The sequence below is a fragment of the Malassezia japonica genome, chromosome 1, assembly GCF_029542785.1.
Source record: "Malassezia japonica chromosome 1, complete sequence".
Lineage (NCBI taxonomy): Eukaryota > Fungi > Basidiomycota > Malasseziomycetes > Malasseziales > Malasseziaceae > Malassezia > Malassezia japonica.
The window spans coordinates 2,082,799-2,107,011 of NC_083370.1; the positions used below are offsets into that span (position 1 = coordinate 2,082,799).

The following is a 24,213-nucleotide window of genomic DNA, read 5'->3' on the forward strand; positions in this document are numbered from 1 at the left end:
CACCCTCGGAAGGAGCCCCGTGCCTTTTTTTTGTCGGGCTCGTGCCACGATGGACTACCCCATGCGTTTCCTGAAGTCGAAGACGGCTGCTCTCATTACCTTCCCCTTCAGCGGTGGCCAGCCGCGCAAGGGTGTTGAGGATGGTCCTGAGGCTATGCTTCGCGCCGGCCTGCGCTCGCAGCTCGAGGAGCTCGGCTGGAAGGTCGATGTCGATCAGTCGATGAACTGGGACGAAATCAACCAGATTCTTGCCGAGGACAAGGACATCGACACCATGAAGAACCCTCGCTCTGTGTCGAAGGCCAGTGAGCAGCTTGCCGGCGTTATTGAGAAGCACGCCAAGGCGGGTGAGCTGCCCGTGACGCTCGGTGGTGACCACAGTCTCGGCACCGGCTCGATGATCGGTGTGAACCGCGTGTACCCCGACGCGGCCACCATCTGGGTGGATGCCCACGCGGACATCAACACGGCGGCCACTACCCCGTCGGGCAACCTGCACGGCTGCCCCGTGGCCTTTGCGCTCGGCCTCGATGGCTCGTACGTCGAGCCTTTCAAGAGCTGGCTGCCGAACCCCCCGGTCGCCAGCCCCAACCGCCTGGTGTACATCGGTCTGCGTGACGTTGACGAGGGTGAGCGCAAGATCCTCAAGCAGCACAACATCAAGGTGTTCTCGATGCACCATGTCGACAAGTACGGCATCGGCAAAGTGGTCGAGATGGCGCTTGACTACGTCAACCACAACACCTCGCGCCGCGACCGCCCGATCCACCTGTCGTTCGACGTGGACGCGCTCGACCCCAGCGTCGCGCCGAGCACCGGTACGCCGGTGCGTGGCGGCCTGACCTTCCGCGAGGGCCACTACATCTGCGAGGCGATCCACGAGACGGGCGCCGTCGTCGCCATGGACCGTACGTACTTTTTGCTCACACAGTCGTCGAGGTCAACCCCAAGCTCGAGACCGAGGCCGCGGAGCAGACCATCGCTGTCGGCTGCTCGCTCATCCGCTCGACCCTCGGCGAGTCGCTCCTTGACTAAATGTAGTGTGCTTGGGTGCACTGCCATAGCAGTAATGCATGGTGAAAGGGTATCTATGACTCGCGCGCAGCATGCGCGTGCATCGAGACGCCGGGCGGCGCAATCTCGGTCTTGAGCACACGCTTCGCCTTGGCTTTCGGCTTGGGAGCCTTGGTGTTCTCCGTGAGGTAGAACTGGCGCAGGATCAGGATCGCCTCTTCGCGCAGGTAGCCGCCGAGCGACACGTACGGGGGGCTGTAGGCCAGCTCGGGCGTGGACTGCAGCGGGAGCACCGATCCATTACCACCGAAGCGCTCATTTCCTGCGCCGTACACCACCCGCTGGATCCCGATTTGGCGCAGGGCCGAGGCACACATGAGGCACGGCTCGATCGTCACATAGAGCGTCGTGCGCAGCATGGGATTGTCGCCGGGCGGGCCCGCGTGGGGCTCGCACCCGAAGTGGGGGTCCTGCGGCGGCTGGTCGCGGAGGATACAGTCGATCGCCTCGAGCTCGGCGTGCCGTGTCGCCTGGGTCAGCCGCGCGACGTACATTGAGCAGCTCATTCGTGCGGTTGCGTCCTTTCGCGATCACCCTGCCATCCTGCACAAAGACGCAGCCGACCGGCACTTCTTCGTGATCAAATGCCTCTTGAGCCATGTCGAGCGCCATGCGCATGTACCCTAGGTCCTCCTCGGACTGCTCCTCCTTAGGCACATACGTCGCGCATCCCACCGTCGCCATGGCCGTCCTCCACATTTTTTTTGCCCGGCGTTTTTTCTCGCCATGAACGCTTCGATCACGGGTGCGTGGGCGAAGCAGCGGCAGCTGTCGCTCAACTCGCCGGTGCCGCCGTCGAAGTCGGCCGCGGCCGCGGCGGCTGCGCGCGCGGCGAAAGGCGAGGACGGCGGCGAAGCCGGCCCGTCGTCGCGCGCGGCCGAGCCCAAGACGACCAAGCGCAAGTCGCGCTCCTCGCGCACCGACTCGACCAAGCGTGGGCGCACGTCAAAGAATGCGCGTACGACTTCGGACGAGTACGATGCGCCGACGACGCGCCTGCGCGACATTGGTGGTGCCGAGTCGGCGATTGAGAAGGCGCTCGAGCTCGTGGCAATGCCGCTGTGCCACCCCGAGATTTATCTCCATACCGGTGTGACGCCCCCGCGCGGCGTGCTCTTCCACGGCCCGCCGGGATGCGGCAAGACAATGATGGCCGGCGCACTTGCAGGTGTACGTGTCGCTACTCACACAGGAACTCGGTGTGCCATTCTTGTCAGTCAGTGCCCCGAGCATCGTGTCCGGCACGTCGGGCGAGTCGGAAAAGGCGCTGCGTGATACCTTTGACGAGGCGCAAAAGATTGCGCCGTGCATCCTTTTTATCGACGAGATCGACGCCATCACGCCCAAGCGCGAGACGGCGCAGCGCGAAATGGAGCGCCGGATCGTCGCACAGCTGCTCACCTGCATGGACGGCCTCGCGTGGGAGAAGGGCGACGGCCGCCCCGTCATGATCCTCGGCGCGACGAACCGCCCCGACTCGCTCGACCCCGCGCTGCGCCGTGCCGGACGCTTTGACCACGAGATTGCGATGAGTGTGCCGAACGAGGATGGGCGCGAGCAGATCCTGCAGGTGCTCTGCTCCAAGTTGCGAGTCGCGGGCGACTTCAACTTGCGGTACCTCGCGAAGCGCACGCCGGGCTATGTCGGTGCGGACCTCACGTCGCTCACGGCCGCGGCCGGCATCATTGCCGTGAAGCGCATCTTTCAGGACCTGAGCAACGAGCCGGCGCCGCTGCAGATCACCGAGGTGCACGAGTCGGTCGAGATGCAGTGCGACGGCGACGAGGTCAAGGCCGAGGTGGCCACGACCGAGGCGCAGGCAGAGACACCCGAAGCGCCGGCGGACGCCCCCACCGAGGCCCCCACCGAGGCCCCCACCGAGGCCCCCACCGAGGCCGAGGCGCCTGCCGAGCCAGCGAGCGCCGAGCAGGCGCTTTCCGAGCCGTCCAAGGCGGTGATTGCGAACCCCGACTTTTTCGAGGCGCTGCCCGAAAATGTGCGGCGCTCGTCGATCGCCGCGTTCCTCGAACGCTTCCCCGACCCGCTGCCCGAGTGGCAGCTTGAGCGCCTGGCCATCACGAACCAAGACTTTTTGGAAGCGCTCGACGTGGTGCAGCCCTCGTCGAAGCGCGAGGGCTTTGCGACGGTGCCCGATGTGACGTGGGAGGATATCGGTGCCTTGCACCATATTCGCGAGGAGCTGAGTATGGCCGTCGTGCAGCCGATCCGGCGCCCCGAGCTGTTCCACGCGCTCGGTGTCGACGCGAGCTCCGGCGTGCTCCTCTGGGGCCCGCCCGGGTGCGGCAAGACGCTCCTTGCAAAGGCCGTCGCGAACGAGAGCCGTGCCAACTTTATCAGCGTTAAAGGCCCGGAGCTGCTGAACAAGTACGTCGGTGAGAGTGAAAAGGCCGTGCGCCAGGTCTTTGCACGCGCGCGCGCCTCGTCGCCGTGTGTCATCTTCTTTGACGAGCTCGACGCGCTGGTGCCGCGGCGTGACGATTCGCTGTCCGAGTCGTCGGCGCGCGTCGTGAATACGCTCCTGACGGAGCTCGACGGTCTCGAGTCGCGTGTACAGACCTATGTGATTGCGGCAACCAACCGCCCCGACATGATCGACCCTGCCATGTGCCGCCCCGGCCGCCTGGACAAGCTGCTCTACGTGGATCTGCCGAGCGCCTCGGAGCGTTTCGATATTCTGCGCACGCTCACGAAAAAGACGCCGCTCGCGCACGAGGCCGACGCCGACGCGACCCGGCACACGGTCGACCTCGAGGTCGTTGCAAACGACGCCCGCGCCGAAGGGTACAGCGGTGCGGACCTCGCCGCGCTCGTGCGCGAGGCCGCCGTCACGGCGCTGCGCGAAAAGATCGTGTCCCCGATGCACTACGGCGACGACGCACCCCCCACCGAGCGTGTGTGCATTTTCCAGCACCACTTCCTCCAGGCCTTTGACCGTGTGCTCCCCAGTGTGAACCGCGAGCAGCGCAAGAAGTACGAGCTGCTGCGCGGCCGCCTCGCCACCGGCGCCGCCGTGCGGGGTTCGTAGATCGGGTAGTATGACCTAGTAGGATGCCGCGAACACGTGGGGCGCCGCGCCCGTCGCTCTTACGATCATGCCGGCGTACCACTCGAGCTACAACGAGGAGCCGAACGTGCGGCAGATCGCCTCGATTTCGATCCTGCCGCTGAATACGCGCAGCCGCGGCCCTGCCCCCCCGCCGAGTACGTCGCCCCGCTCACGCAGTCGACCCGTCCCGGCCGGATATCGTGGAGGAGAGCATTGACCTGTTCCGTGCGAACTCGCTCTTTCGCAACTTTGAGATCAAGGGCGGTGCGGACCGCGTACGTATTGTTGCTAAGCCAGCTCCTGATCTACCTGATCCTCTTCATCTCCGACTGCCTGTCGCGCATTGCTGCGTCGCATGGTCCGTGGACCAAGCACGAGGCGCTGAAGCAGCTCTCGTCGCACGCCGTCGACGGCTTTGCGCTCCCCGGCGATGCCAACTTTCCCCTCTCGTCGCTGTACTCGGCGCCGGCGAGCCGCGCGGACGCAGACGCCTTGCGGCAGTACCTCACGCAGGCCCGCCAAGAAACCGTGACGCGCCTCGTCGAAAAGATTTATCAAGACGACGTCCCGTCGCGGTGGTGGCTCGCGTTTACCAAGCGCAAGTTTATGGGCAAGAGTCTGTCATAACTACGACGAAGCAGCCGTTTCCTGGGCGTGCGCCTCGTCCTGCGACGGAAGCGCGCCCGCCTCGGCCACGGCGCTCGGAGCGCGGTTCTGTGCGCCGGCAGCTGGGTTAGTGTAGATAGACGTACTACCAATCGTCGCAATCAGCGTCTGGATGCTCTTTTGCCACTGGGTCAGGCGCTCCTCGAGCGACTCCCACTGCGGCTTTTCAAAGGTGCGGTGCGTCGAGCGGTACACCCTAAAGGACTGCTTCACTTGGGAAAGCTTGCCCGAGACGAGGCCGGCACGGATCACATCAATGACCCACGCCTCGACCTCGTCGTCGCTCACGCCGAGGACCTGCGCAATGTCCGCGTAGGACACCTCCGCAGAGACACTCCGCGCACAGAGCGTCGCGAGGTCCAAGAGGCGCATCTTGCGGCTCAGCGCGTCGAGATCGAGGTCGAGACGCGTGAGCACCTCCTTGTTCTTCGACGCCCACTGCTCGAGCTCAGCACGCGAGCCCGCGACAAAGATCTTGAGCAGTTCAAAGACGGGCGCGCCTTGCAGGTCCTGCACCGCCTTGACGTGGAGCAGCTCCTCCATCTCAAAGAGCTTCGGCAGGCGGAGCACGTCTGCAATGCTCTTTTCCGCGACGTCGCGGCGCACATCTGCCGACAGCGACGCCTCGTTCGAGATATAACGCAGGTGCAGGAGCGCAAACTGGTATGCCTTGGCCACCCACTCGGGGCCCGCGTCAGGGGCCTGCAGGGCGGCCGAAACGCTCGCGAGGCATGCATTCTTCTTGTCCGCAGCCACGTCCCACTGCGCGAGCCATTCGGGGAGCGACTTGAGCGCCGCGTTCAAAAAGTCCACGTCGCCATTCACCGAGGCGAGGGAAAGCAGCGCGCTGAATACATCGAGACGAAGGGACGAGGTGGGGGGGAGGACGTTGAAAATGTTCGCAAGGATGCGGTACTTGATCACACTGCGCTCGGCGGCGGCGGCCGAGCTCGTGTCGCTCACGCTCTGCACGAGGTGCGTCAGGAGCGAGGCACGCTCGGCACTGTCCTCGGCAAAGTTGCGCACGACAAGCGTCACAAGCAAGTTAAACAGACCCTCGACCTCGCGGTCCGTGCCGTCAGTCACACCCGGCGTGGCGTGCACGAGCTTCTTGACGAGTTCGCGCGCTTTCTCGGCGCCTTCTTCGGGGCTCTGCGCCTCGTCAGCGGCCGTTGCCTCCTTCGCCAGCGCGTCGACCCACTCGGCACGCTGGGCCTCGGGGTACAACCGCGAAAGCAGGAGCGTGCATTCCTCCGTGTAGTCACGGAGCGTGCCGTCGTTCAGCACCGACACTAGATCCGAGCTCATCGTCGCGGCTCCGTCAGACGTCGTTTCTCCTTTTCTTCACGTGGTGGGTCACGTGGTTTACTTGCGCTTGGACCGCGATGGCGTCGCTGTGGATCATTAACAAGGCCGGCGGCCTGGTGTTCCAGTGCGAGCACTTTGCGTACCCACACAAGGCGGCAGGCGAGGCAGAGATTACATCGAATGACTACCTGATTCTGGCGGGCACGCTGCACGGCATCCACGCGATTGCGTCGCGTATCCAGCCGGTGCCGGGCAAGACCTGCTCGGGCCTCGAGGTGCTCGAGGCAGAAAACCTCTTGATTCACGTCAAGATGACCGAAACGGGAACCAAGCTCGTTCTCCTTACGCACACCACACACCCGAACCCGGGGGGGGTACTCAAACGCGCGTACGAGCTCTACGTCGACCACGTCATGAAGGACCCATTTTACATTGCGGAAATGCCGATCCGCATCGAGGCGTTCGACCGCGAGGTGGCTGCGCTCCTCCAGTAGATACCCTAGTCACGCAGTAATGTACATTTCTTCAGGATCCGCGTAAGCGCCTCGGGCTTGCGGTTCGGCGCAATGGCCAGGCACGTGGGGAGATTCTCGGGCTGCTCGACCCACAGGTAGTGCGGGGGGAGCGCATCCGTCGCGCTGGCCTCGGCAAGCTGGGCGGCGAGGCGGTCGAGCGGCACGTTCTTGGGGGTCTGAAGCACAATCTTGTGCATCGACGCAAGCTGGGTGGGTGAGATGTACGCTTGGGTATCTTCACGGTCCCACGTCTGTGCCAACACCTGGGTCAGTAGCGCGACGTACCGCAGCCGTAGCGTGCGCGGCCTGCGCCATCATCGGGCCGATCGTCCAGCCGTGCTCCTGCGTAAGCGATACGACCTACTTTGATCAGCGCACGGTCGACAATCAGCTGCATTACCAGCGGCGGAACGGCGCTCATGATGTGGAGGCTACGGAGCACGGCGCGAGGTGTGGGGAACGGGGGTATCGGAGTGCGCCGCCTCGACGCGGGTACTGCGGCGTGGCGCGGGAAGGTCGGAGGTGCCGTCGGTCGACGGGCGCATCGGGCGCGGGAGCAGCGAGGTCTGCGAGAGCGTGCGCCGCGACGTCTGGGCGCGTGTGCTGGGACGACGTGTCTCGAGCGGCCGGGGCGCGTCGCTCGGCGAGGCAGCGACACGGCGCGCACTCTGCGTAGAGCGCCGCGCACGTTTTGGCTGGGTAGATAAAGGCGTGTCGCTCGGCGGCTCGCTAGCATGCGGGCGTTTCAGCGCGTCTTTTGGCTCAGAGTGATCAGCGGGCGGTGGCTCGTGCTCAGGCTCCGCGACAGGCTCGACGGGGTCGGCGCGGCGTGTGCGCCGCTTGCGTGGGGGACTCGGTGCACGATCGCGAAGCGACTCGCCGAGGCGGTGTTCTTGCGTGGGCGATGCTTGGCGGAGGCTGCGCTTGGTGCGAGGCGTGGGGCGGGGGCTGTCGAGCGAGACAGACTCGGACGCACGTACACGCCGTGCACTCGGCCTTGGTATGCTTGGGGCCGTGCGGTGCGCATTAGGGAGGGAATGTTCGGATGGTTGCTGAGCAGGCAGCACGATATCCGACTCGTGTTTGATGGAGGGAGAAGCAGGCGCTGGGGTATGTTGTTGGGAGCCAGTTGGCTCGTGCGGCTGGCTTGGAGATTGTACCAGCTCCTCGCGCTTGTGCGGAATGTCGGGTGTGGAGAGTAGAGACGCTGTTTGCGACTCGACTTTGATTTGGACAGGTGCGTCGACAGCCGCAGCTGCTTCGGCTGCCTCGGCTGCCTCGAGCTCCTGTTGGAACGCTGCTGGTTCCTGCTCGACCCAACTGGGCTCAGTCGCCCTGCTCTTTGGCACCGATCGAGGCCCCACATTCTCGGCTTTGGGCACGACAATACCAGGCGTCTCGTTCGCCTCGCTCTTTTTCGGTTTGTTGGCTGACCTTGGCACCTTGGCCGACGCCGGCGTGCGTACGTACAAGCCAGGCACCTTGGGCGTCTTGCCTTGGCCTGGTGTTGGCGCGCCCTTTGATTGCGTCTTGGCACGCTTGGGTGTTATTGGTGCCTGACCCTGTTCACTTTGTCTCTGCCACGCTCCTTGCACGTAGGCATAGACCGTGGCGCCCCATTCGGTGCCTCGTTGCAATCCCCGCTTGACGCACTCTGGCGTGCTCTTTTGCACGACGAGCCCCGCGACCCTGGCAAGGAACAGCAAGAGACCATGCACCCATAGCGTTGCGCTATCCACCCACGCCTCGTGCCGCCGCAGCACCGGCCGTATGCCGTGCGCAAACAACAGGTACGACGCGCTCCGGTGGTTTGCAAGCATCCACAAGAGCCATACCATCTGGATCGTCGAGCAAAACGGAATGAACCACGCCAGCACGCCCGTAATGAGCGGCCGCACGCACAAGTATGCCGACCATACACCCAGCGTACAAAGCGCCTCGGCAATGCGCGCGCGGCGCTGCAACGACCCGACGCGCCGCACTTCGCCGCGCTCGGTCCTCACGTCCGAGCGCCCCCAGTCGTGTGCAACCCTTGTACGAGCGCGCCGCGGTGTCGGCGCATGCACGAGCGCGCGGTGCGTCTCTAGCAAACACAAAACCGTCACAATCGCCTCGAGCACGGAATTGAGCACGGCCATCGCGGCGCTCGGCAAATCGGCCGTGCGAATTTCCTACTCCACTACGATGGTCTTTGGCCCGACGCTTCGTGCGGCGCGCAGCGCCGCCCCCCGCATGGCGCGTACGCTCGCGACGGCGCGCCCCCAGGTCCTGCTCATGGACGATATTGCCTTGGCCAAGTCCGACCTTGAGCGCCTGTCGCAGCGTGCCGAGGTCCTGGTACGTCGTCTTTCTCACCCAGCGCAACGAGGCCAAGACGCGCGACGAGCTGATCCAGGCGTTTGCGCACGGTGGCAAGTACGCCAACATCCGCGGCATGTACCGCCACTTTGGCGGTGCGCGCTCCGTGCGCATTTCCGGCCGCTTCGACGAGGAGCTTGTCGGGGCGCTGCCCGAGTCGCTCAAGTTTATCGTGCACAACGGCGCCGGGTACGACCAGCTGGACATTTCCGCGCTGAGTGCGCGCGGCATCCAAGCGGCGAATGTTCCGACGGTCGTGAATGCGGCGACGGCCGACACAGCGCTCTTTCTGCTGATCGGCGCGATGCGCCGCTTCCCCCTCGCCATCAGCCAGCTGCACAGCGGCGTCTTTAACCAGCAGTTCCCCTTTACCTCGGCCTCTGACCCCGAAGGCAAGGTGCTCGGTATCGTCGGCGCCGGCGGCATCGGCCAGGAGCTTGCGCAAAAGGCTGCGCACGCGTTCGGCATGCGTGTTCTCTACCACAACCGCCGCCGCCGCAGCGAGGCGCAGGAGCAGGAAGGCATGCCGCCCGGCCGCCCGATGACTTATGTCGCGTCCCTCGACGAGCTGCTCGAGCAGAGCGACGCGGTGAGCCTCAACTGTCCCCTCACCCCTGAAACCAAGCACCTGATCAGCACGCCGCAGTTTCAGCGCATGAAAAAGACGGCGGTGCTGATCAACACGGCGCGTGGCCCGGTAGTCGATGAGGCGGCGCTCGTGGACGCGCTCGAGGCGGGCGAGATTGCAGGCTGCGGTCTCGACGTGTACGAGAACGAGCCGTCGGTGCACCCCAAGCTGCTCGAGCTCGCGTCGAGCAAGGCGATGCTCCTTCCCCACGTCGGCACGCTCTCGCTCGAGACGCAGACCAACATGGAGGCGACGTGCATCCGGAACCTCGAGCACGGCCTCGATACCGGCGCACTGTCGTACACGGTCAAGGAGCAAGAAGGCCTCGGCCTCAAGGCGTAATCTATAGTACATTACATGCCAAAGAAGCGGCGCATGCGCTGGCCGAGCGACGGCGCGACCGACTGGCCGCGCGCCACGCGGCCCATTGCCTCGACGAGCTGCCCGTAGTAGTTTGGCGAGGACGCGGGATGCAGCACATTGCGCGGCGTGGGGTACTGTGTGAGTGGCGGGAGGGACATACTTCGCGGAGGCTCTCGCTGCTCCGAATGCGCTCGAGCGCGGCGAGCGACTTGCGTGCTTCGGCGATGTTGACGCGTGCCGCGCCCGACGACAGCTCGACCTCGGTCGCACGGCGGATCGCCTCGCCAAAGTCCAGGTTCGGGCGCAGGGGGTCCTTCGGCCAGGTCTGCGCCAGCTTCAGCAGCGCTTTGCGCACGTCTTGGGCGGCACCGGACATGGTCGCTACGAAAAAGCCACGTGGCTATGCACTACCGCTCGGCTGCGGCGGCGGACCGCCGCCAAACATGCGCGTGACGCCCTCCCAGGCGTTGAGCTTCATCTCGCGCAGCTGCTTCTCCTGCTCCTCCTGCATCTGCTTGCGGAGCTTCTCGCCGTTCTCCTGCCAGAACTTTTGGTCCTCGAGGTAGCCCTGGTGGAAGCGCGCGCGCTCCGTCTCGACAAACGTCTTGGGCGGGTCGTTGGTCATCGGCTGTCCGGATGCGACACCGCCAAAGAGCGACGAGAAGCCGCCGAGGCGCTCCTTCTTGGCGCGCCATTCTTCGTCGTGGCGCTCCTTGAGGATGGCCTCGTTCTTGGCGTACTCGGTGGGAATGTTCTTGCCGTGGTACGCCTTGATGGTGTTGCGCACGTCCTCGACGCCATAGATGCCGATCGCATCGAGGAAAGGAATGAGGCCGACAAGCTCCCGGTCGCTCTTCTCGCCCTTCCACGGGTCGAGGATGATCGCATTGTCGGGCTGCAGCGCCGCGTGCTCGGGGTTGATGTCGAGGATGATCACCTTGCGGGGGTCGCGGTTCAGGTGGTTAATGTCCTTGACGAGCTTGCCGTCGTGCATGCGGCAGCTCTCACGGAAGAGCTGGTAGGCAATGTAGCGGCGGTCTGGATCGAGCTTCTCGACAATTTTTTCCACGACATAGAAGGGCTGCGTGGTAAAGAGCACAATCTCGTACCACTGCGAGAGGTACCCGAGGAAGTAGTCGAGGCCGGGGCGCTTCGCCGTACGCCAGCCCGACGCGGTGCTCCACGAGGAGGCGACCAGGAGCTGGTCCAGGTCGACCACCAGCGTGTAGGGGCGCGAGTAGGGGAAGGGCAGAGGGTCTGGCAGCAGCTTGTCCCACACCGGCTTGCTCATGCCTTCGCGCATCGCATGGAAACGGAGCGCAAGGCGGCCGAGGAACGAGTCGACGCCTTCCTTGTCGTGGAAGAGCTCGTGCTCGTGCTCGTCGAGGTCGCGGCCCAACATCCACGTAGCGTAGCCGGCGACCAGCGCAGAGCCGACCAGCATCAAACGCACCACAAAGTTGCGATTGCGGTCGATCGACGAGTTGCCTTCCCGGCGGGGCTTGGCATTCGTCTTCTTCGGCTGGCCGTCCTCGTCCTTGGGGGCCTCGAGAGCCTCCTGATCAATAAGAGAGGTGGTATCAATATCAAGAGGGATGCCGCCACGGGGCATCGCCGACTTGTCGTCGCCCTTGGCCGCCTCCGCCTTGTCGGCAGAGGAGGGTGCAGCGCCGTCCGGCTTCGCGCCACCCTCATTGGGGGGCGTCGCAAACGTGCGGCGGGCAAGTGCAAACGAGGGGACGCGCACCGGCGCCGCAACAGCGTACGGGGCACGCGCGACAGCAGCACCGCGCACGGAGCGTGTCAGAATTCCTACCACCATGCAGGGCAGAGGCAAGAGACGACCGGAGGCTGCTTAGTAAACGCACACAGGTCTTCCATGGCGGCGTGCGGGGGCGAGGCGGACGGAGTGACTGCGCCGCGCTTCCGGCCCTCGTTCGGCAAGCCGGGTGCTACATTTACGTATCAGCCCAAGGCAATCCGTGAGAAGCATGCGGCAGAGGGTGCGCCGCGCATCCCAATCGCCCTGCCGGATGCACCGATGTACATGCTCTTTGCACACCGCCAATGGCGCGCCGGTATGCTGCTTTCCGACGCGATCTACTCGCACGCGTTCAATCTCGACGATCAATACGTCCTTGAGCTTGGCGCAGGGACAGGGCTGCCTGCGCTCACCGCTGCGCTGTGCACCAACGCAAAAAAGGTCGTTGCAACCGACTATGACGACGCGTCGATCATTGCTGCGCTCCGCGGCAATGTCACGCGCACGCTCGCGCAAAACGAGTGCAAAAAGGCGCCGATCGCAGTCGCGCCGCATACGTGGGGGCACGCGATGGACGATGTGCTCGATCTCTTGCCGTACGCACGCGACCCTACGCCAAAATTCGACGTGATCCTCCTGGCAGACTGCGTGTGGGAGCGCTTCTCGCACACGGCACTTGTCAAGTCGATCAGCGCACTCCTCGCGCGATCCAAGACGGCGCGCGTCTACATGGTCGCCGGCCTTCACACCGGCCGCGCGACGTTGGTGCACTTTTTCCGCACGGCACTACACGCCGGGCTGCGCCTCGAAGCGGTGCCGGGGGCATGGCCGGAATGCGAGGCGGCCGGTGACGCATATCTGCCGGGCAGCGAGCACATCCTCGAGCTCGAAGTCGACGGAATGCTGGCTGAAGACGGCAGCGACACGCAGTCCATTGCGCCCAGCCTCACCGGCACACGCCGCCCTTTTACGCTTCCTCACGACGATGCCGAGGCCCCGATCGAACACCGCAACCACTGGCTGACTGTATCGTGTTTTTCGTGGGACGGTGCCTATCTAGCCTAGAGCCACTCTTTCGGGTAGTCGGAAATGCTCGGCATGCGCGTGCGGCCGCCGCGCGCCTCCGACTTGATATAGGGGCGCACATCCAGCGGGATATCGCCAAAGGTCGGCTCGGCCTGCGTTAGTAGTGCGACATACCTGGGCCTCGGCAATCATGCGGTCCAGCACATCGCTGCACCACTTCATGTTTTGGGACTCGTGGGGGTTTGCGCTGCACGAGATCTTGAGCGAGCCAAGGGGCTGGCTCTCGTACGCCTTCGCAAGCGCGTCGCTGCCGGACGCGAGCGCGTCGTTCAGCGTCTGCACCGCCGCAAAGCTCGGCGCCTGCCACCGCGCGCCGGCAAGCAGCAGAAACTTGTGCTTGGCCGCGGGCGTTTTGAGGACATTTGCGCCAAAGAGGTCCTTGATGTCGACGTTCAGCACGACCTTGCGCGCGCCGGGATGCGCCTCGCCTTGGTAGTGCGTAAACTGAAAGTTGAGGATGTGTGACGCAGGTGCGGGCTGGAACGGCTCGTGGAACTGCTTCAGCTGGGGAAGCTCGTTCTGCAGCAGCCGGTAGTACTCGAGGAGCTGCCGCTGCTTCTGGAGCTTCATGTGCCCATGCGTCGGAATATCGTCGTACTGAAAGTGCTTCATCGCACTCAGCGCAAAGGGATTGTTGCGATTCCGCTGCCGCCGCGGCTTGGCCTGGCTCGCCGCACTCACATGAAAGGCGCGCGCAAGGGTCGGCGGCGCGACCCCCGCCCGCACACCGCACAAAAGGGCCATGGTCGATGGAAGATGGCCAGTGGAGGTGCGCCTCTTACCGCAGCGAAAAATTTCGCCGCACGGCCAACGACGATGGCGCGCGAGGAGTCGATCGCTGGATTTCAGGTGCTGCCGGTGCAGTACGGCAAGGTCGGCGGCATCGGCAAGCCGGTGCACGCCATGTACATCCGTGCGCATACGGGGGCGGAAGACGACGAGCGCCTGCCGGGCGGACGCACACTTTTCGTCGTAAACCTGCCGACGGACACGACACGCGGCATGCTGCGCGACCTGTTTCGCAAGGCAGGCGCCGTGCACTCGGTGACGATTCACGATATCAAGGGCGCACAGCTCACAAGTGACGACGAGGACGAGGACGAGGACGAGGACGAAGAAGGAGAGGCGCCGACAGGCCGCGGCAAGAACCAGCCGCCCAAGCTGCAGCCCTTGCCGGCGCTCGAGCCAAACGTGCTCCTGGCCTCGGGCTCGACGGCGCATGTCGTGTTCCTTGATGCATCCTCGCTCGAGCGCGCATTGCAGCTCCCGGCACGCTACGCATCCAAGCCCTATGCCTGGCCGCAGCCGGGCAAGGAGGCCGTCGAAGAGGAGGATGCACCGAAAAAGAAGCCGCGGCGCGCAAACGAGTCGCGCCTCGTCGGACTGCCATACCTCTTGGAAAGCTACCGCATGCACCGCCCCGACCACGGCCGCGTCAAGGAGCATGTCGACTCGGCGATTGCGCGCTACGCGTGGATCCGCGAGCACCCGCAATGGCTGCTGGAGCAGCGCCTGCACGGCAACAAGACGACGAGTGCCGGCGTCGGTATCGAGGGCGTGAGTGTCGGCCCCGACGGCGAGCTCCTGGATGCCGATGGCTTCACCATTGTCCAGAAGGGTGCCAAGTACGGTCGCTCCGGCGGCGGCGAAGGTGGCGGCGGCTCCTTTGCGGCCATCACGCCCGAGTTTGAGGAGTTGATGCGCGAGAACCCCGACAAGAAAAAGTCGAAAGAGCTCACCGACTTTTACCGCTTCCAGTTCCGCGAAAAGAAGCGCCAACGTACGTCGTCGTGCTCACCCAGAATTTGCCACGCTCCGCGCCCAGTTCGAGGCGGACAAGCAAAAGATTGCTGCGCGCAAGTCGTCGATGCGCTTCAAACCGTATGTATCTACACTCACCCCAGTTACTAGTGTACACTATGTCTCCGCCACGTCTTCGTACCGCGGCGGCGCTTCGATACCCCTGCTGGGCTCGTAGAGCGCTGGATTAGTACACACACGTACGTAGCGCCTCGACTGCATTCCGATCGACTTCCCACTGGTCGCGCGCGCGCGTAAGATGGGTATGAAAGGCCGCGCCGCCGCCTTCTTGGAAGGAAATCGTGAGCATCGCCAGCTCATTGTCGGGCTGCAGCGCAAGCGCTGCCTCGTAGTAGGGCGCCGAGAAAAGCGGAATGCGATAGCGCCCTGCGCTCATACGCTCCAGCGGAATCTGGAGCGTGTCCAGCGCCGCATCCTGCGCCTCGGCGAGGTACACGAGCTAGGTCAGCACGAACGACGTACCCGCTGCGATGTCACGATGCACGTCCCGCGGCTTTCAAGTTTGCGGCTCTTCGCCCGGATTTCGACACGCATGACGCAGCCCTCCTGCGAAAAGACCCGCCGCTCGCCTCCGGCCAGGTCCACCGCGCCGCCCGGCCGCCACCGCACTGTGTGGAGTGCCATGGTATGATGACTAAAGTACACTACAAGCTGTCCACGTCGACCTGCGGGTGGACCATGAGCCGCCGCGCGGGCGCCATGCCCTGAATCACCTCTTCGTCGTCCTCTGGGAGCTCGACGAGGTACCCGTCCTTGATGAGCTTGTTGATGACGCGGTCGAGGAGCGCACGCTCCTCATTGAGCTGCTGCACGGTCTCGATCTCGTGCTCGTGCTGCTCGAGGAACCATTCGATGAGCGCGGAGCGCGTCACGCCGCGCTGCGTCTCGCGCTCGATCTCGTTCACGCGCAGGACGAGGAGGTTGACGTACTGCATGTACTGGTCGTACGTAATGCGCTTGCGGCTTTCGCGTTCCTCGATAAAGTCTTGCGGCGCCAGCTCCTCTTCCTCGGGCTCCTCCTCGTCGATCGCAATGTCGTCTTTTTCGACGTGGATGATCGACTGGCGCAAAAGCGAAAAGGCCTCGCGCACAAATGCGGGCGTAATCTCGGTGCGGCAGTTGGCACGGGCAATTGCCTCGCTGAGACGCACCATGCTCTCGAGCTGACGCACAGTGATGCGGTACGAGTTGCGGCCGATCGAGCCGCCCGCATCGTCCTGGCGCAGCTGCAGGTACTTTTCCACAAGCAGGTCACTCGCTTCGGGCGTGAGCTTCGGCTGGAAGGTGCGCGCGTAGCGGATGTAGCGCTGGAGCGCCTCGGTCGAAAACTCGGGTGCAATCGCCGCGTCACGGAAACGGTGGATGTTGACAATGTGCTGCGCAATGTTCCAGTCCACCGACTCGTTGCACTCGTCGAGCACGACAAAGAACAGGTCGAAACGCGACATGATCGGCGCACTCATCGCGACATTTGCACGCAGCGTCTGCTTGCGGTTGTAGCGACCGCCAATCGGGTTCGCGGCAGCGAGAATCGAGGTGCGTGCGTTGAGCGTGGCCTGGATGCCGGCCTTGGCAATCGAGATCGTCTGCTGCTCCATCGCTTCGTGGATCGCGACTTGGTCGGACAGGTCCATTTTGTCAAACTCGTCAATCGCACAAATGCCATTGTCGGCAAGCATCAAGGCACCTGCCTCGATGGTAAACTCGCCCGTCTCCTCGTCACGCACCACGGCCGCAGTAAGACCGGCGGCAGACGAAGCTTTGCCGGACGTGTACACCGCGCGCGGCATAAAGCCACACACATACTTGAGGAACTGCGACTTGCTCGTACTAGGGTCGCCGACAATGCAGATGTTGATATCACCACGCAGATTGATCCCGTCCTTGGTCTGCTTGTGCACACCGCCCATGAGCTGCAACAGGATACCTTTTTTGATGATCTCGTGGCCGTACATGGTCGGCGCCATGCTCTGCACAAGGCGAGGGTAAATGTCGGCGTGGACGACCATCGCCTCGAGCTCCTCGCGCTCTTCCTCAGTAAGGCCGTCCAGCACAGTCTCGGCATCTTCAATATCATCGTCCATCGAGCCGGCGATATTTTCGGAGCGCGCATCGGCGCCTTGCACCATGCAGGCAAGGAACGCAGTCTTGTACGTAAGGTCACGCACACCGAGCGTCTTGAGGCCGGTGACACCCTGGTTGGAAATGCCTTCGGTCGCGCGGCCGGACGAGGTCTGCGTCTGCCGCTGGATCTGCGCATTCACGCCGGGCACACCCATCTGCGACACGTCGGGAATGACAATAAAGGTACCAGTAAAGGTACACTTGTCGCCGGCCTTGGCACGCTCCACAATCTCAGAGCGCAGAACGACTTCCATGCTGCGTGGCATGGATCCAGTAGGGATCTCGTTCGCGTTCTCTTGGATGCGGACTTTTTGCCAGTCACAAAAGCGGCTTTTTTCCACGTCCAGCTCCCAGTTGGTCCGGTTTTGGCAGAGGGGGTTGCGGCACATGATCGGCTCCGTGTACCGGAACTGTTGCTCGACGTCATACACGGTCGACTTGCACTCCATACACGTAAAGGTGCCAAAAAGCAGCTCGGGGCGCACTTCAGACGTGCGCGTGACCGTGCCCGAGATGGCAAGGAGCTTGCCGACCTTGTCAGTGTGCAGCGACCGGATGCCGGACACGATCGACAGGTTATAGAACGACAGCGCAAAGTCGCGGGGAACCAGCCCAGAGGACGCAGTCGAGGCCACATGTGCATTCAGGTAGAGGTAGCCGGGAATGTACGAATTCACCAAGTCGACCAGCGCACGACGGAGAAAGGGGAGGAAACGGTAGTACTGATCGCTGATCGCATCTGCCAGCACCTCGTCGTGCTGGAGAATATGCCGAAAGTCGACATAGAGTGTCAGGCGGCCAAAGTCACGCATCGCAAAGAGCTGCTCAATGTACGTGGGATGCTGCGACTTGCGACCATCCTCGGTAGCCGCCGAAAAACTGCGTCAGACACAAAACGCACCTCTCTAGAAATGCACGGAAGCTCTCGCGCACACGCTCACCAGTGCCGTCGGTCACGACAGGAATTTCGTCCATCTTTTGCATCGTCGGCGGGCGCACGCGCGGAGCCGTCGGCTCGGACGTAGACTCGGGGTTGGGCGCCGCACTCGTCGCCTCATTCGCAAAGCTTCCCGAGTCCATGTCCATGCCGGGCGTTCCGACGCTTGGCTGCGTGTCGGAATCGGGTCCCACGCTCGTCTGGGAATCCATCTCCACGCTCGTGTAAAGGAGCGCGACGGCGCGCGCCGCGGCACGTAAACCACGTGGGTCCACGCGGCACCACGTGCTTCGCTGAGTAAGGACATGCAGGGCCGATCGGGGTACGAGGGCAAAGCACGCGATTTAGTGGAGAATTTGGGCGATCCAGGCATGACGCTTGCGTTATGCAGTGCACACCGTCCTAACGCAATGGAAGGAACAGGTCGCTATACAGATCCCCACCCAATCGAAATGTTTTTCCTTATACCATGATCTTTTTCCGCTCCTTGCCGCTCCTTCTGGCTGCTTTTGTTGCGAACGCTTGTGCAGCGAACCCCCTGGCGACCAAAGATCAACGTGATATTGACGAGCTATCAATCGCGCTCTACAAGACCCACCAGTTTGACTCCCTGAAGCAGGATGCCAGGAACCAGTACATCAAGACCCTGAAGAAGTACCATGTCCCGATCACCAAACAGGTCAACACGGATATCGACCTAGCCATGGACGAGCTGCTCTTCAACACGATCCAAAAGTCGGCGAACGGCGACCCTGGCAACCCGAAGCTGACGTGGACCGATACGGCGGCTCGTACGCACGATTGGTTCGGCCTCAACGTGCCGGGCAGCCGTTACTCGTACGACAACCCGGACTGTTTCTACCGCGTGGTGCCGATCAGCGACAAGTACAGCTACAAGCTGCATGGCCGCCGCTACAACAACGGTACCGCCGACTCGTCGTTCTCGCTGATTAGCAACCCGAACTCCCAGGGCACGGTCCACGCGATCTACGGCAAGGATATCCAGGTGAACGACGACGGCACCTATACCATCACCATCGACTCGTCCGACTCCAAGAACCCGAACCATCTGAAGAGCGACTGGCGCGTGGTTCAGCTCTTTATTCGCCACAACGTGGGCGACTGGAGCAAAGAGACCCCGGACGAGCTCACGATCGAAGTGACCAAGAAGCCGAACCCGAAGGACGTCAAGCCTTTCACCAACGCCTCCATCATTGCTGCCACCAAGAACAACCTGAAGCAGTCCACCTTCTTTTACGGATTCGGCGCCTTGGACTTTAAGACCTTTAGCCTGAAGACGAACGAGGTCAAGACGCCCCAGCAGTCGCAGTGGCTGGGTACGCTTACCTCGCAGGCCCAGTCCTTTGGCCACTACAACCTCTCGGACGACGAGGCGCTGGTCGTCACCCTGACCAAGGGCAAGGCGGACTACTTTGTGGTCCCGGCGTGCACGGTGGGCTTGATCACCACGCACCCGGGCAAGCAGCAGGTCAGCCTGAACAACTACCAGTCGGTCCAGAACAAGAACGGCACGTACACCTACGTCTACTCGAAGGAGGACCCGGGCGTGCACAATTGGATCGACACCTCGGGCCGCCCGCAGGGTGTGACCATGGTCCGCTGGCAGGGTCTTGCGACCAGCGGCAACAGCGACAATGGAATTCGCGTGCAGTCTCAGGTGGTCAAGCTCAACCAGCTCTCGCACGTCCTTCCTAGTGACACGAAGCGCGTCTCGTCGAGCGAGCGCAAGCGTCAGCTCCAAAAGCGGTTGTCGGACTACAACCGCCTGCATTACCAGTAAATCTATGCAGAGAGCCCACTGGGCCTTTGTTTCCTTTTTCTTTGTTAGTTCTTTTCCATTTTGCTGTTATGTAGCGGGCATCGTCTAGTCAATCTCTTCTATGATTTACGCAAGAGGCTGGGGAACGGATCGAGATACAGTTAGCAAGCGAAATAGGAGCGCTTGAAGGCCGTGTCGGCGCTTGGGCCACCCAGGTCGTAGCGAGCGGAGAAAAAGCCGGCTGCCTACGCCGTGCACTTACCGACATGCTTCAACGTAGGTCACTTCAAGGCTTGCCGAAGTAGTCAAACTCCCCTCGGAAAACGCCTATGGTTACGCATTGGTGCAAACCTGACGTATTCCATCGCCTGACTAGGCCAACTACTTCTTGCCAACGTCGCCATGGCGTAGAGTGTGTCAATGACACGATCGGATTAGCGCCAAGCAACGCCCACATCATTCGCCCTCCGCTATCACCCTGAAATCACATCCTGAAATACCGCAACGTTGTACGAGCAAGGCAAATAAAACTGCAGCAATTGCGCCGTGCGGCGGAATAGAGTGGCTGGTAGTACCCCAGTCGCCGGAAATCCGGGGTGTGTCAGCGCGTCCCAAAAAATCCCTCCGCTTAAAAGCCCAGGGGCCAATGCGCAGCTTTGCACCTACACTACCTACAATCACCATGAAGACTGTTCTCGCTTACGCTCTTGTTGCGCTGGGAGCTACCTCTGCTCTCGCTGCGGCTGTCGCGCGCTCCAGCGACCAGCTCACTTGCACAGAGGGACGTGCCATCCATGCCCTCAAGTGGCACGACAACGACGCCCCTCGTGATCACGGCTACCTCTCCTTTTCCAACGTCAAAGACAGCAAAGGGCGCCCGATTGCGACCAAGCTCGAAAGCGATGGCTCGCCCGCAAAGCCTGTCAACTTCACCTTTGCCTCGTGCGCTGCGCCGGACGGCAAGCCGGGCTGGATGGGCTACGGCAAAGGCGAGCAGAGCAACGGTCGCCGGTACGGACACCTGCAGCTCGAGAGCGACAAATCCAAGTGCCTGACGGCCACCGGCCTGAAGACCAAGGGCATTCACTTTGCTCTGGACGACTGCCACACGGAGGACTCGAGTATCCAGCGCTACCAATTCTTTGCCGAGGCCACCAACGGCATTACGGTCGGCTTCCTGGGCAGCAAGAATGGCACGACGGGCGAAAATTACCACCAGTCCCTGGGCTCGAGCAAGGGCCACCCTCTGCAGCTGGACTATGTCGGTGACGCCGACTCGGACAGCACCGTTTTCATCAACTGGATCCCGGTTTACGGCGAGCACGAATAAACGCAATCTTATTGTACATAGAGCCACACCCCGCAAAGACGATCCATGCGAGGTCTCGTTGAATAGAAATGCAGAGCAATGTGAAGATCCCTATGCAGCACGTTTACAATGAGCCACGCAGTACAGTCTAGACACCAGCATCAATCGGCATATCTTGGCACGAGTGAGAATGGGCCATGGCCGACTTTTGGGCCTAGTGTCGATAGGAGACTGACGTACTCCCCCGCCAAATGTTCCCATGGCGTAGCGGGATGAATGACATGACCGTACGAACGCCAAGCAACGCCCACGTCGTCCGCCCTCCGTTATCCCCCAAAAATCACATCCTGAAATACCGCAACGTTGCTCTAGCAAGGCAAATAAGACGGCGGCCCTTGCGCCGTGGGCGAAACAGGAACAGCTGATTATCCTTCTGTCGCCGGAAATCCGGGGTGTGTCAGCGCGTCCCAGAAATTGTTCTCTATAAAAGGTAAAGATGGGTCCCTGCCTAGTTCTTCACCTACATAACCTATACAAACCATGAAGTTTATCTTTGCTTATGCTCTTGTTACTCTGGGAGCTTCTTCTGCTCTTGCTGCTGCTGTCCCGCGCTCCAGCGACCAGCTCACTTGCAAGGAGGGACATTCAATCCACGCACTTAAGTGGCACGAGTCCAGCGGCGATCGTGACCACGGTTACCTTTCCTTCTCCAATGTCAAGGACAGCCAGGGACGCCCGATTGCGACTAAACTGGAGAGCGATGGCTCGCCTGCCAAGCCTGTCAACTTTACCTTTACCTCGTGCGCTGCGCCGGACGGCAAGCCGGGCTGGATGGGCTACGGCAAGGGCGAGTCGAGCAATGGCCGCATCTACGGACACCTGCGGCTCGAAAGTGACAAGTCCAAGTGTCTGACGGCCACCGGCCTGAAGACCAAGGGCATTCACTTTGCTCTGGACGACTGCCACACAGAGGACTCGAGCATTCAGCGTTACCAATTCTTTGCCGAGGCCGTCAACGGTATTACGGTTGGCTTCCTGGGTAGCAAGAACGGTACTACAGACCAACACTACCGCGTGTCGCTGGGCTCAAGCAAGGGCAACCCTCTGCAACTGGATTACGTCGGCGACGACAATTCGGCCAGCCCCATCTTTATCAACTGGCTCACGCCTCCGGGTGAGGATGAATAAGCACTTTCGGAGTGCACATGCGACTCGAGCCCCACAAACTTGGCCCATACACGATCCTATTGTTCAATAGCATTTATGCTGAAATGTGATGACCCATGTACTGTTGTTGAGCCATTTTTGTGCACTACCGTTCATTAAGAGCTATTTCTCGAAGAATTGGGACTCTGCGTTAAAATAATCAGAATATGACATCTCATGATAAGCACGAGTAGACCAAATCCGTGCCGATTCCACAAGCGGCATGACGTACAACGCATCTGTCTGGCTCGAGTCAACACGTGCGATGGGCACTGGTGCACAGGTGCCGGAGTTTGCTAGTAAGGCGTTGCGCCTTTTTGCTCGCATAGACACCCTGTGCCTCCGGCACAGGTGCACAGGTACCGGAGATTTGTCGGGAGGCGCTGCGCCTTTTTTGCTCACATGGACAGCCTTAATCTCCGGAATTCCGAAGGATGTCAGAATCGGCGTAATACCGATACTATAAAAAAAGCAAGGTGGAGACCCCAAAGCGAGGCAGCAACAATGCAACTTTGGACTGCTCTTGTTCTCGCCGCTCTCGGTGCCTCGTCCGCGGTGGTTTCCGCGGCCAAGGACATGCAATGTACCAACTGGCAAACGCGCACTCTCCACTGGCACATGCAAGACAGCCACGTCCGTGGCAACCTCTCCTTCTCGAACCTCAAGGACAACCATGGCCGTCCCATTGCATCGACCAATGAACGTGATGGCTCGCCCGCCAAAGCTGTCAAGTTTACTTTTGCTTCGTGTGCTGCGCCGAAAGGCGGTGACGATTACATGGGATATGGCAACGGACGACCGTCGAATGGCGGGGCTTTTGGCCAGATCAAGCTCGCCAGTGACGAGTCCCAATGCTTGACGGCCACCGGCCTGCACGGCAAGGACATGCACTTTGTTCTGGACAAGTGTGTCAAGGAAGACTCGAAAGGACTTTTGTACCAATTTTTTGCGTATCCGATCAACGGCATTTCGCTTGGATTCGTCGGCCACACAAAGAGCCAGAAAGGAGGAAATTACCACCAGTACATTGCCAGTGTGAAGGGAGCACCGCTCCAGTTTGATTACATCGGTCAGTCCGAGCCCCCTGAAAAGGGGTCGGCCTTTATCAACTGGCTCCCGTGGGGTTATGATGATCAAGATGCATGATAGTATCGTAGTGAAGACATGGCCTGGTTTGATTATTACAACCGTTTGAAGACTTGGCGGCTGAGGATCAAACGCGACAGGACAAAAAGGGACGTAGATCCCACAAGAAGCATGGCACAGCACAGCTGCGCCTTCCAATAACTCTTCGTCTCCAGGTCCACCAAAGCGCCTGCGATAGGGTTGCCGATCAACATACCCAAGCCAGCAAAGAGGAAACACATACCTACACGAGCACCGACTTCGTGGAGATCCTTGGTAAGACTGGCAATGCAGGCCGGGGGCAGAGAAACATAGGCACCCGTCATAAAGCCATACAAAATCGCAAAAATGCAAATACCCGGCACGTTTTCAATGCCCATCCAGGCAAACGCAAGCACGATCGAACAGGCCGCCAGAGGAATGATGGTATTAAAGGGGCCCAGTTTGTCGGCAACTAGATTGGGGAGGACACGACCAAAACCACTTGCGCCATTAATAACGGCCACTAAGTAGAACGAGAGCGCCTCGCTGGCGCCAGTACGCTGTTGGGCATAGGCGGTGACGTGATAAAAGGGAATATACACGCCCATGTACCCGACAAACACGCCGAAAAGGAAAATGACAAACGCAGGCTCTTTAAGCGAATGCAGCGCAAAGAACGACCGGCGATGGGCCGGCGCAATACGGGCACGCAGTACCGCATTCGAAATCAGCAAGGTACCAAGCGCAATAAAGCCAAAGATGCGTTGCGTCCAAGGGAAACCTAACTTGTTGACCAGATTGCGGAATGCCACACTGTACACAACAGCGCCAATGCTGCTTCCGCAAGCAACAAAGCCGATGGCCAACGCACGCCTCGTGGAAAAATAGGTTGACACGATCGCCATGCCAGGGACAAAGAGACAGGCGCCTCCTAGACCAAAGCACACGCTCTGCGCAAGCATAAACTGCCAGTATTCGTGACAAATGCTGGTCATCATCATGCCAAAGACGAGCATGAGCGTGCCTCCTACCATGAGCACTCGGAAGTAGCCGAGGTCAAATAGGGGGCCTGTGAGTGCACCGATGAACAGTACAAGGCATC

General features: G+C 61.6%; 19 protein-coding genes across 19 annotated transcripts; 10 read left to right on the plus strand and 9 right to left on the minus strand.

The window, feature by feature from the left end:
• Positions 1-49: 49 nt before the first annotated feature.
• Positions 50-1,035, plus strand: CAR1 (arginase; the record flags this gene model as incomplete). Its single annotated transcript, XM_060265073.1, has 2 exons — positions 50-908; positions 932-1,035. The coding sequence occupies 2 exons, from the start codon at positions 50-52 to the stop codon at positions 1,033-1,035; spliced, it is 963 nt and encodes a 320-aa protein (XP_060121056.1).
• Positions 1,036-1,088: 53 nt separating this feature from the next.
• On the minus strand, positions 1,089-1,758 carry MJAP1_001108 (uncharacterized protein; the record flags this gene model as incomplete). Its single annotated transcript, XM_060265074.1, has 2 exons — positions 1,089-1,544; positions 1,567-1,758. 2 exons carry the CDS (start codon positions 1,756-1,758, stop codon positions 1,089-1,091), a joined length of 648 nt encoding a protein of 215 aa, XP_060121057.1.
• Positions 1,759-1,800: 42 nt separating this feature from the next.
• Positions 1,801-4,120, plus strand: RIX7 (Ribosome biogenesis ATPase rix7; the record flags this gene model as incomplete). Its single annotated transcript, XM_060265075.1, has 2 exons — positions 1,801-2,244; positions 2,267-4,120. 2 exons carry the CDS (start codon positions 1,801-1,803, stop codon positions 4,118-4,120), a joined length of 2,298 nt encoding a protein of 765 aa, XP_060121058.1.
• A 67-nt stretch (positions 4,121-4,187) lies between these two features.
• On the plus strand, positions 4,188-4,768 carry ARC18 (subunit of the Arp2/3 complex; the record flags this gene model as incomplete). Its single annotated transcript, XM_060265076.1, has 3 exons — positions 4,188-4,296; positions 4,319-4,416; positions 4,439-4,768. 3 exons carry the CDS (start codon positions 4,188-4,190, stop codon positions 4,766-4,768), a joined length of 537 nt encoding a protein of 178 aa, XP_060121059.1.
• MJAP1_001111 (uncharacterized protein) lies at positions 4,769-6,115 on the minus strand (the record flags this gene model as incomplete). Its single annotated transcript, XM_060265077.1, has 2 exons — positions 4,769-4,869; positions 4,894-6,115. 2 exons carry the CDS (start codon positions 6,113-6,115, stop codon positions 4,769-4,771), a joined length of 1,323 nt encoding a protein of 440 aa, XP_060121060.1.
• A 77-nt stretch (positions 6,116-6,192) lies between these two features.
• On the plus strand, positions 6,193-6,609 carry MJAP1_001112 (uncharacterized protein; the record flags this gene model as incomplete). Its single annotated transcript, XM_060265078.1, has 1 exon — positions 6,193-6,609. The coding sequence occupies one exon, from the start codon at positions 6,193-6,195 to the stop codon at positions 6,607-6,609; it is 417 nt and encodes a 138-aa protein (XP_060121061.1).
• Positions 6,610-6,614: 5 nt separating this feature from the next.
• Positions 6,615-7,051, minus strand: MJAP1_001113 (uncharacterized protein; the record flags this gene model as incomplete). The annotated part of the gene is made up of 3 exons (XM_060265079.1): positions 6,615-6,893; positions 6,916-6,972; positions 6,995-7,051. 3 exons carry the CDS (start codon positions 7,049-7,051, stop codon positions 6,615-6,617), a joined length of 393 nt encoding a protein of 130 aa, XP_060121062.1.
• A 10-nt stretch (positions 7,052-7,061) lies between these two features.
• MJAP1_001114 (uncharacterized protein) lies at positions 7,062-8,768 on the minus strand (the record flags this gene model as incomplete). The annotated part of the gene is made up of 2 exons (XM_060265080.1): positions 7,062-7,626; positions 8,101-8,768. 2 exons carry the CDS (start codon positions 8,766-8,768, stop codon positions 7,062-7,064), a joined length of 1,233 nt encoding a protein of 410 aa, XP_060121063.1.
• A 46-nt stretch (positions 8,769-8,814) lies between these two features.
• Positions 8,815-9,958, plus strand: MJAP1_001115 (glyoxylate reductase; the record flags this gene model as incomplete). Its single annotated transcript, XM_060265081.1, has 2 exons — positions 8,815-8,967; positions 8,990-9,958. The coding sequence occupies 2 exons, from the start codon at positions 8,815-8,817 to the stop codon at positions 9,956-9,958; spliced, it is 1,122 nt and encodes a 373-aa protein (XP_060121064.1).
• An 11-nt stretch (positions 9,959-9,969) lies between these two features.
• Positions 9,970-10,355, minus strand: ARG8_1 (acetylornithine transaminase; the record flags this gene model as incomplete). Its single annotated transcript, XM_060265082.1, has 2 exons — positions 9,970-10,113; positions 10,140-10,355. 2 exons carry the CDS (start codon positions 10,353-10,355, stop codon positions 9,970-9,972), a joined length of 360 nt encoding a protein of 119 aa, XP_060121065.1.
• Positions 10,356-10,379: 24 nt separating this feature from the next.
• On the minus strand, positions 10,380-11,801 carry TIM50 (mitochondrial inner membrane protein required for protein import; the record flags this gene model as incomplete). The annotated part of the gene is made up of 1 exon (XM_060265083.1): positions 10,380-11,801. One exon carries the CDS (start codon positions 11,799-11,801, stop codon positions 10,380-10,382), a length of 1,422 nt encoding a protein of 473 aa, XP_060121066.1.
• A 1,001-nt stretch (positions 11,802-12,802) lies between these two features.
• Positions 12,803-13,571, minus strand: RSM24 (37S ribosomal protein S24, mitochondrial; the record flags this gene model as incomplete). Its single annotated transcript, XM_060265084.1, has 2 exons — positions 12,803-12,919; positions 12,942-13,571. The coding sequence occupies 2 exons, from the start codon at positions 13,569-13,571 to the stop codon at positions 12,803-12,805; spliced, it is 747 nt and encodes a 248-aa protein (XP_060121067.1).
• Positions 13,572-13,643: 72 nt separating this feature from the next.
• On the plus strand, positions 13,644-14,738 carry MJAP1_001119 (uncharacterized protein; the record flags this gene model as incomplete). The annotated part of the gene is made up of 3 exons (XM_060265085.1): positions 13,644-14,607; positions 14,630-14,708; positions 14,732-14,738. 3 exons carry the CDS (start codon positions 13,644-13,646, stop codon positions 14,736-14,738), a joined length of 1,050 nt encoding a protein of 349 aa, XP_060121068.1.
• Positions 14,739-14,744: 6 nt separating this feature from the next.
• Positions 14,745-15,272, minus strand: MJAP1_001120 (uncharacterized protein; the record flags this gene model as incomplete). The annotated part of the gene is made up of 3 exons (XM_060265086.1): positions 14,745-14,809; positions 14,832-15,087; positions 15,111-15,272. The coding sequence occupies 3 exons, from the start codon at positions 15,270-15,272 to the stop codon at positions 14,745-14,747; spliced, it is 483 nt and encodes a 160-aa protein (XP_060121069.1).
• A 20-nt stretch (positions 15,273-15,292) lies between these two features.
• Positions 15,293-17,858, minus strand: MCM6 (DNA helicase; the record flags this gene model as incomplete). Its single annotated transcript, XM_060265087.1, has 2 exons — positions 15,293-17,651; positions 17,674-17,858. 2 exons carry the CDS (start codon positions 17,856-17,858, stop codon positions 15,293-15,295), a joined length of 2,544 nt encoding a protein of 847 aa, XP_060121070.1.
• A 320-nt stretch (positions 17,859-18,178) lies between these two features.
• Positions 18,179-19,510, plus strand: MJAP1_001122 (uncharacterized protein; the record flags this gene model as incomplete). The annotated part of the gene is made up of 1 exon (XM_060265088.1): positions 18,179-19,510. One exon carries the CDS (start codon positions 18,179-18,181, stop codon positions 19,508-19,510), a length of 1,332 nt encoding a protein of 443 aa, XP_060121071.1.
• A 661-nt stretch (positions 19,511-20,171) lies between these two features.
• Positions 20,172-20,819, plus strand: MJAP1_001123 (uncharacterized protein; the record flags this gene model as incomplete). Its single annotated transcript, XM_060265089.1, has 1 exon — positions 20,172-20,819. The coding sequence occupies one exon, from the start codon at positions 20,172-20,174 to the stop codon at positions 20,817-20,819; it is 648 nt and encodes a 215-aa protein (XP_060121072.1).
• Positions 20,820-21,338: 519 nt separating this feature from the next.
• Positions 21,339-21,986, plus strand: MJAP1_001124 (uncharacterized protein; the record flags this gene model as incomplete). The annotated part of the gene is made up of 1 exon (XM_060265090.1): positions 21,339-21,986. The coding sequence occupies one exon, from the start codon at positions 21,339-21,341 to the stop codon at positions 21,984-21,986; it is 648 nt and encodes a 215-aa protein (XP_060121073.1).
• A 636-nt stretch (positions 21,987-22,622) lies between these two features.
• MJAP1_001125 (uncharacterized protein) lies at positions 22,623-23,150 on the plus strand (the record flags this gene model as incomplete). Its single annotated transcript, XM_060265091.1, has 1 exon — positions 22,623-23,150. One exon carries the CDS (start codon positions 22,623-22,625, stop codon positions 23,148-23,150), a length of 528 nt encoding a protein of 175 aa, XP_060121074.1.
• Positions 23,151-24,213: the final 1,063 nt, after the last annotated feature.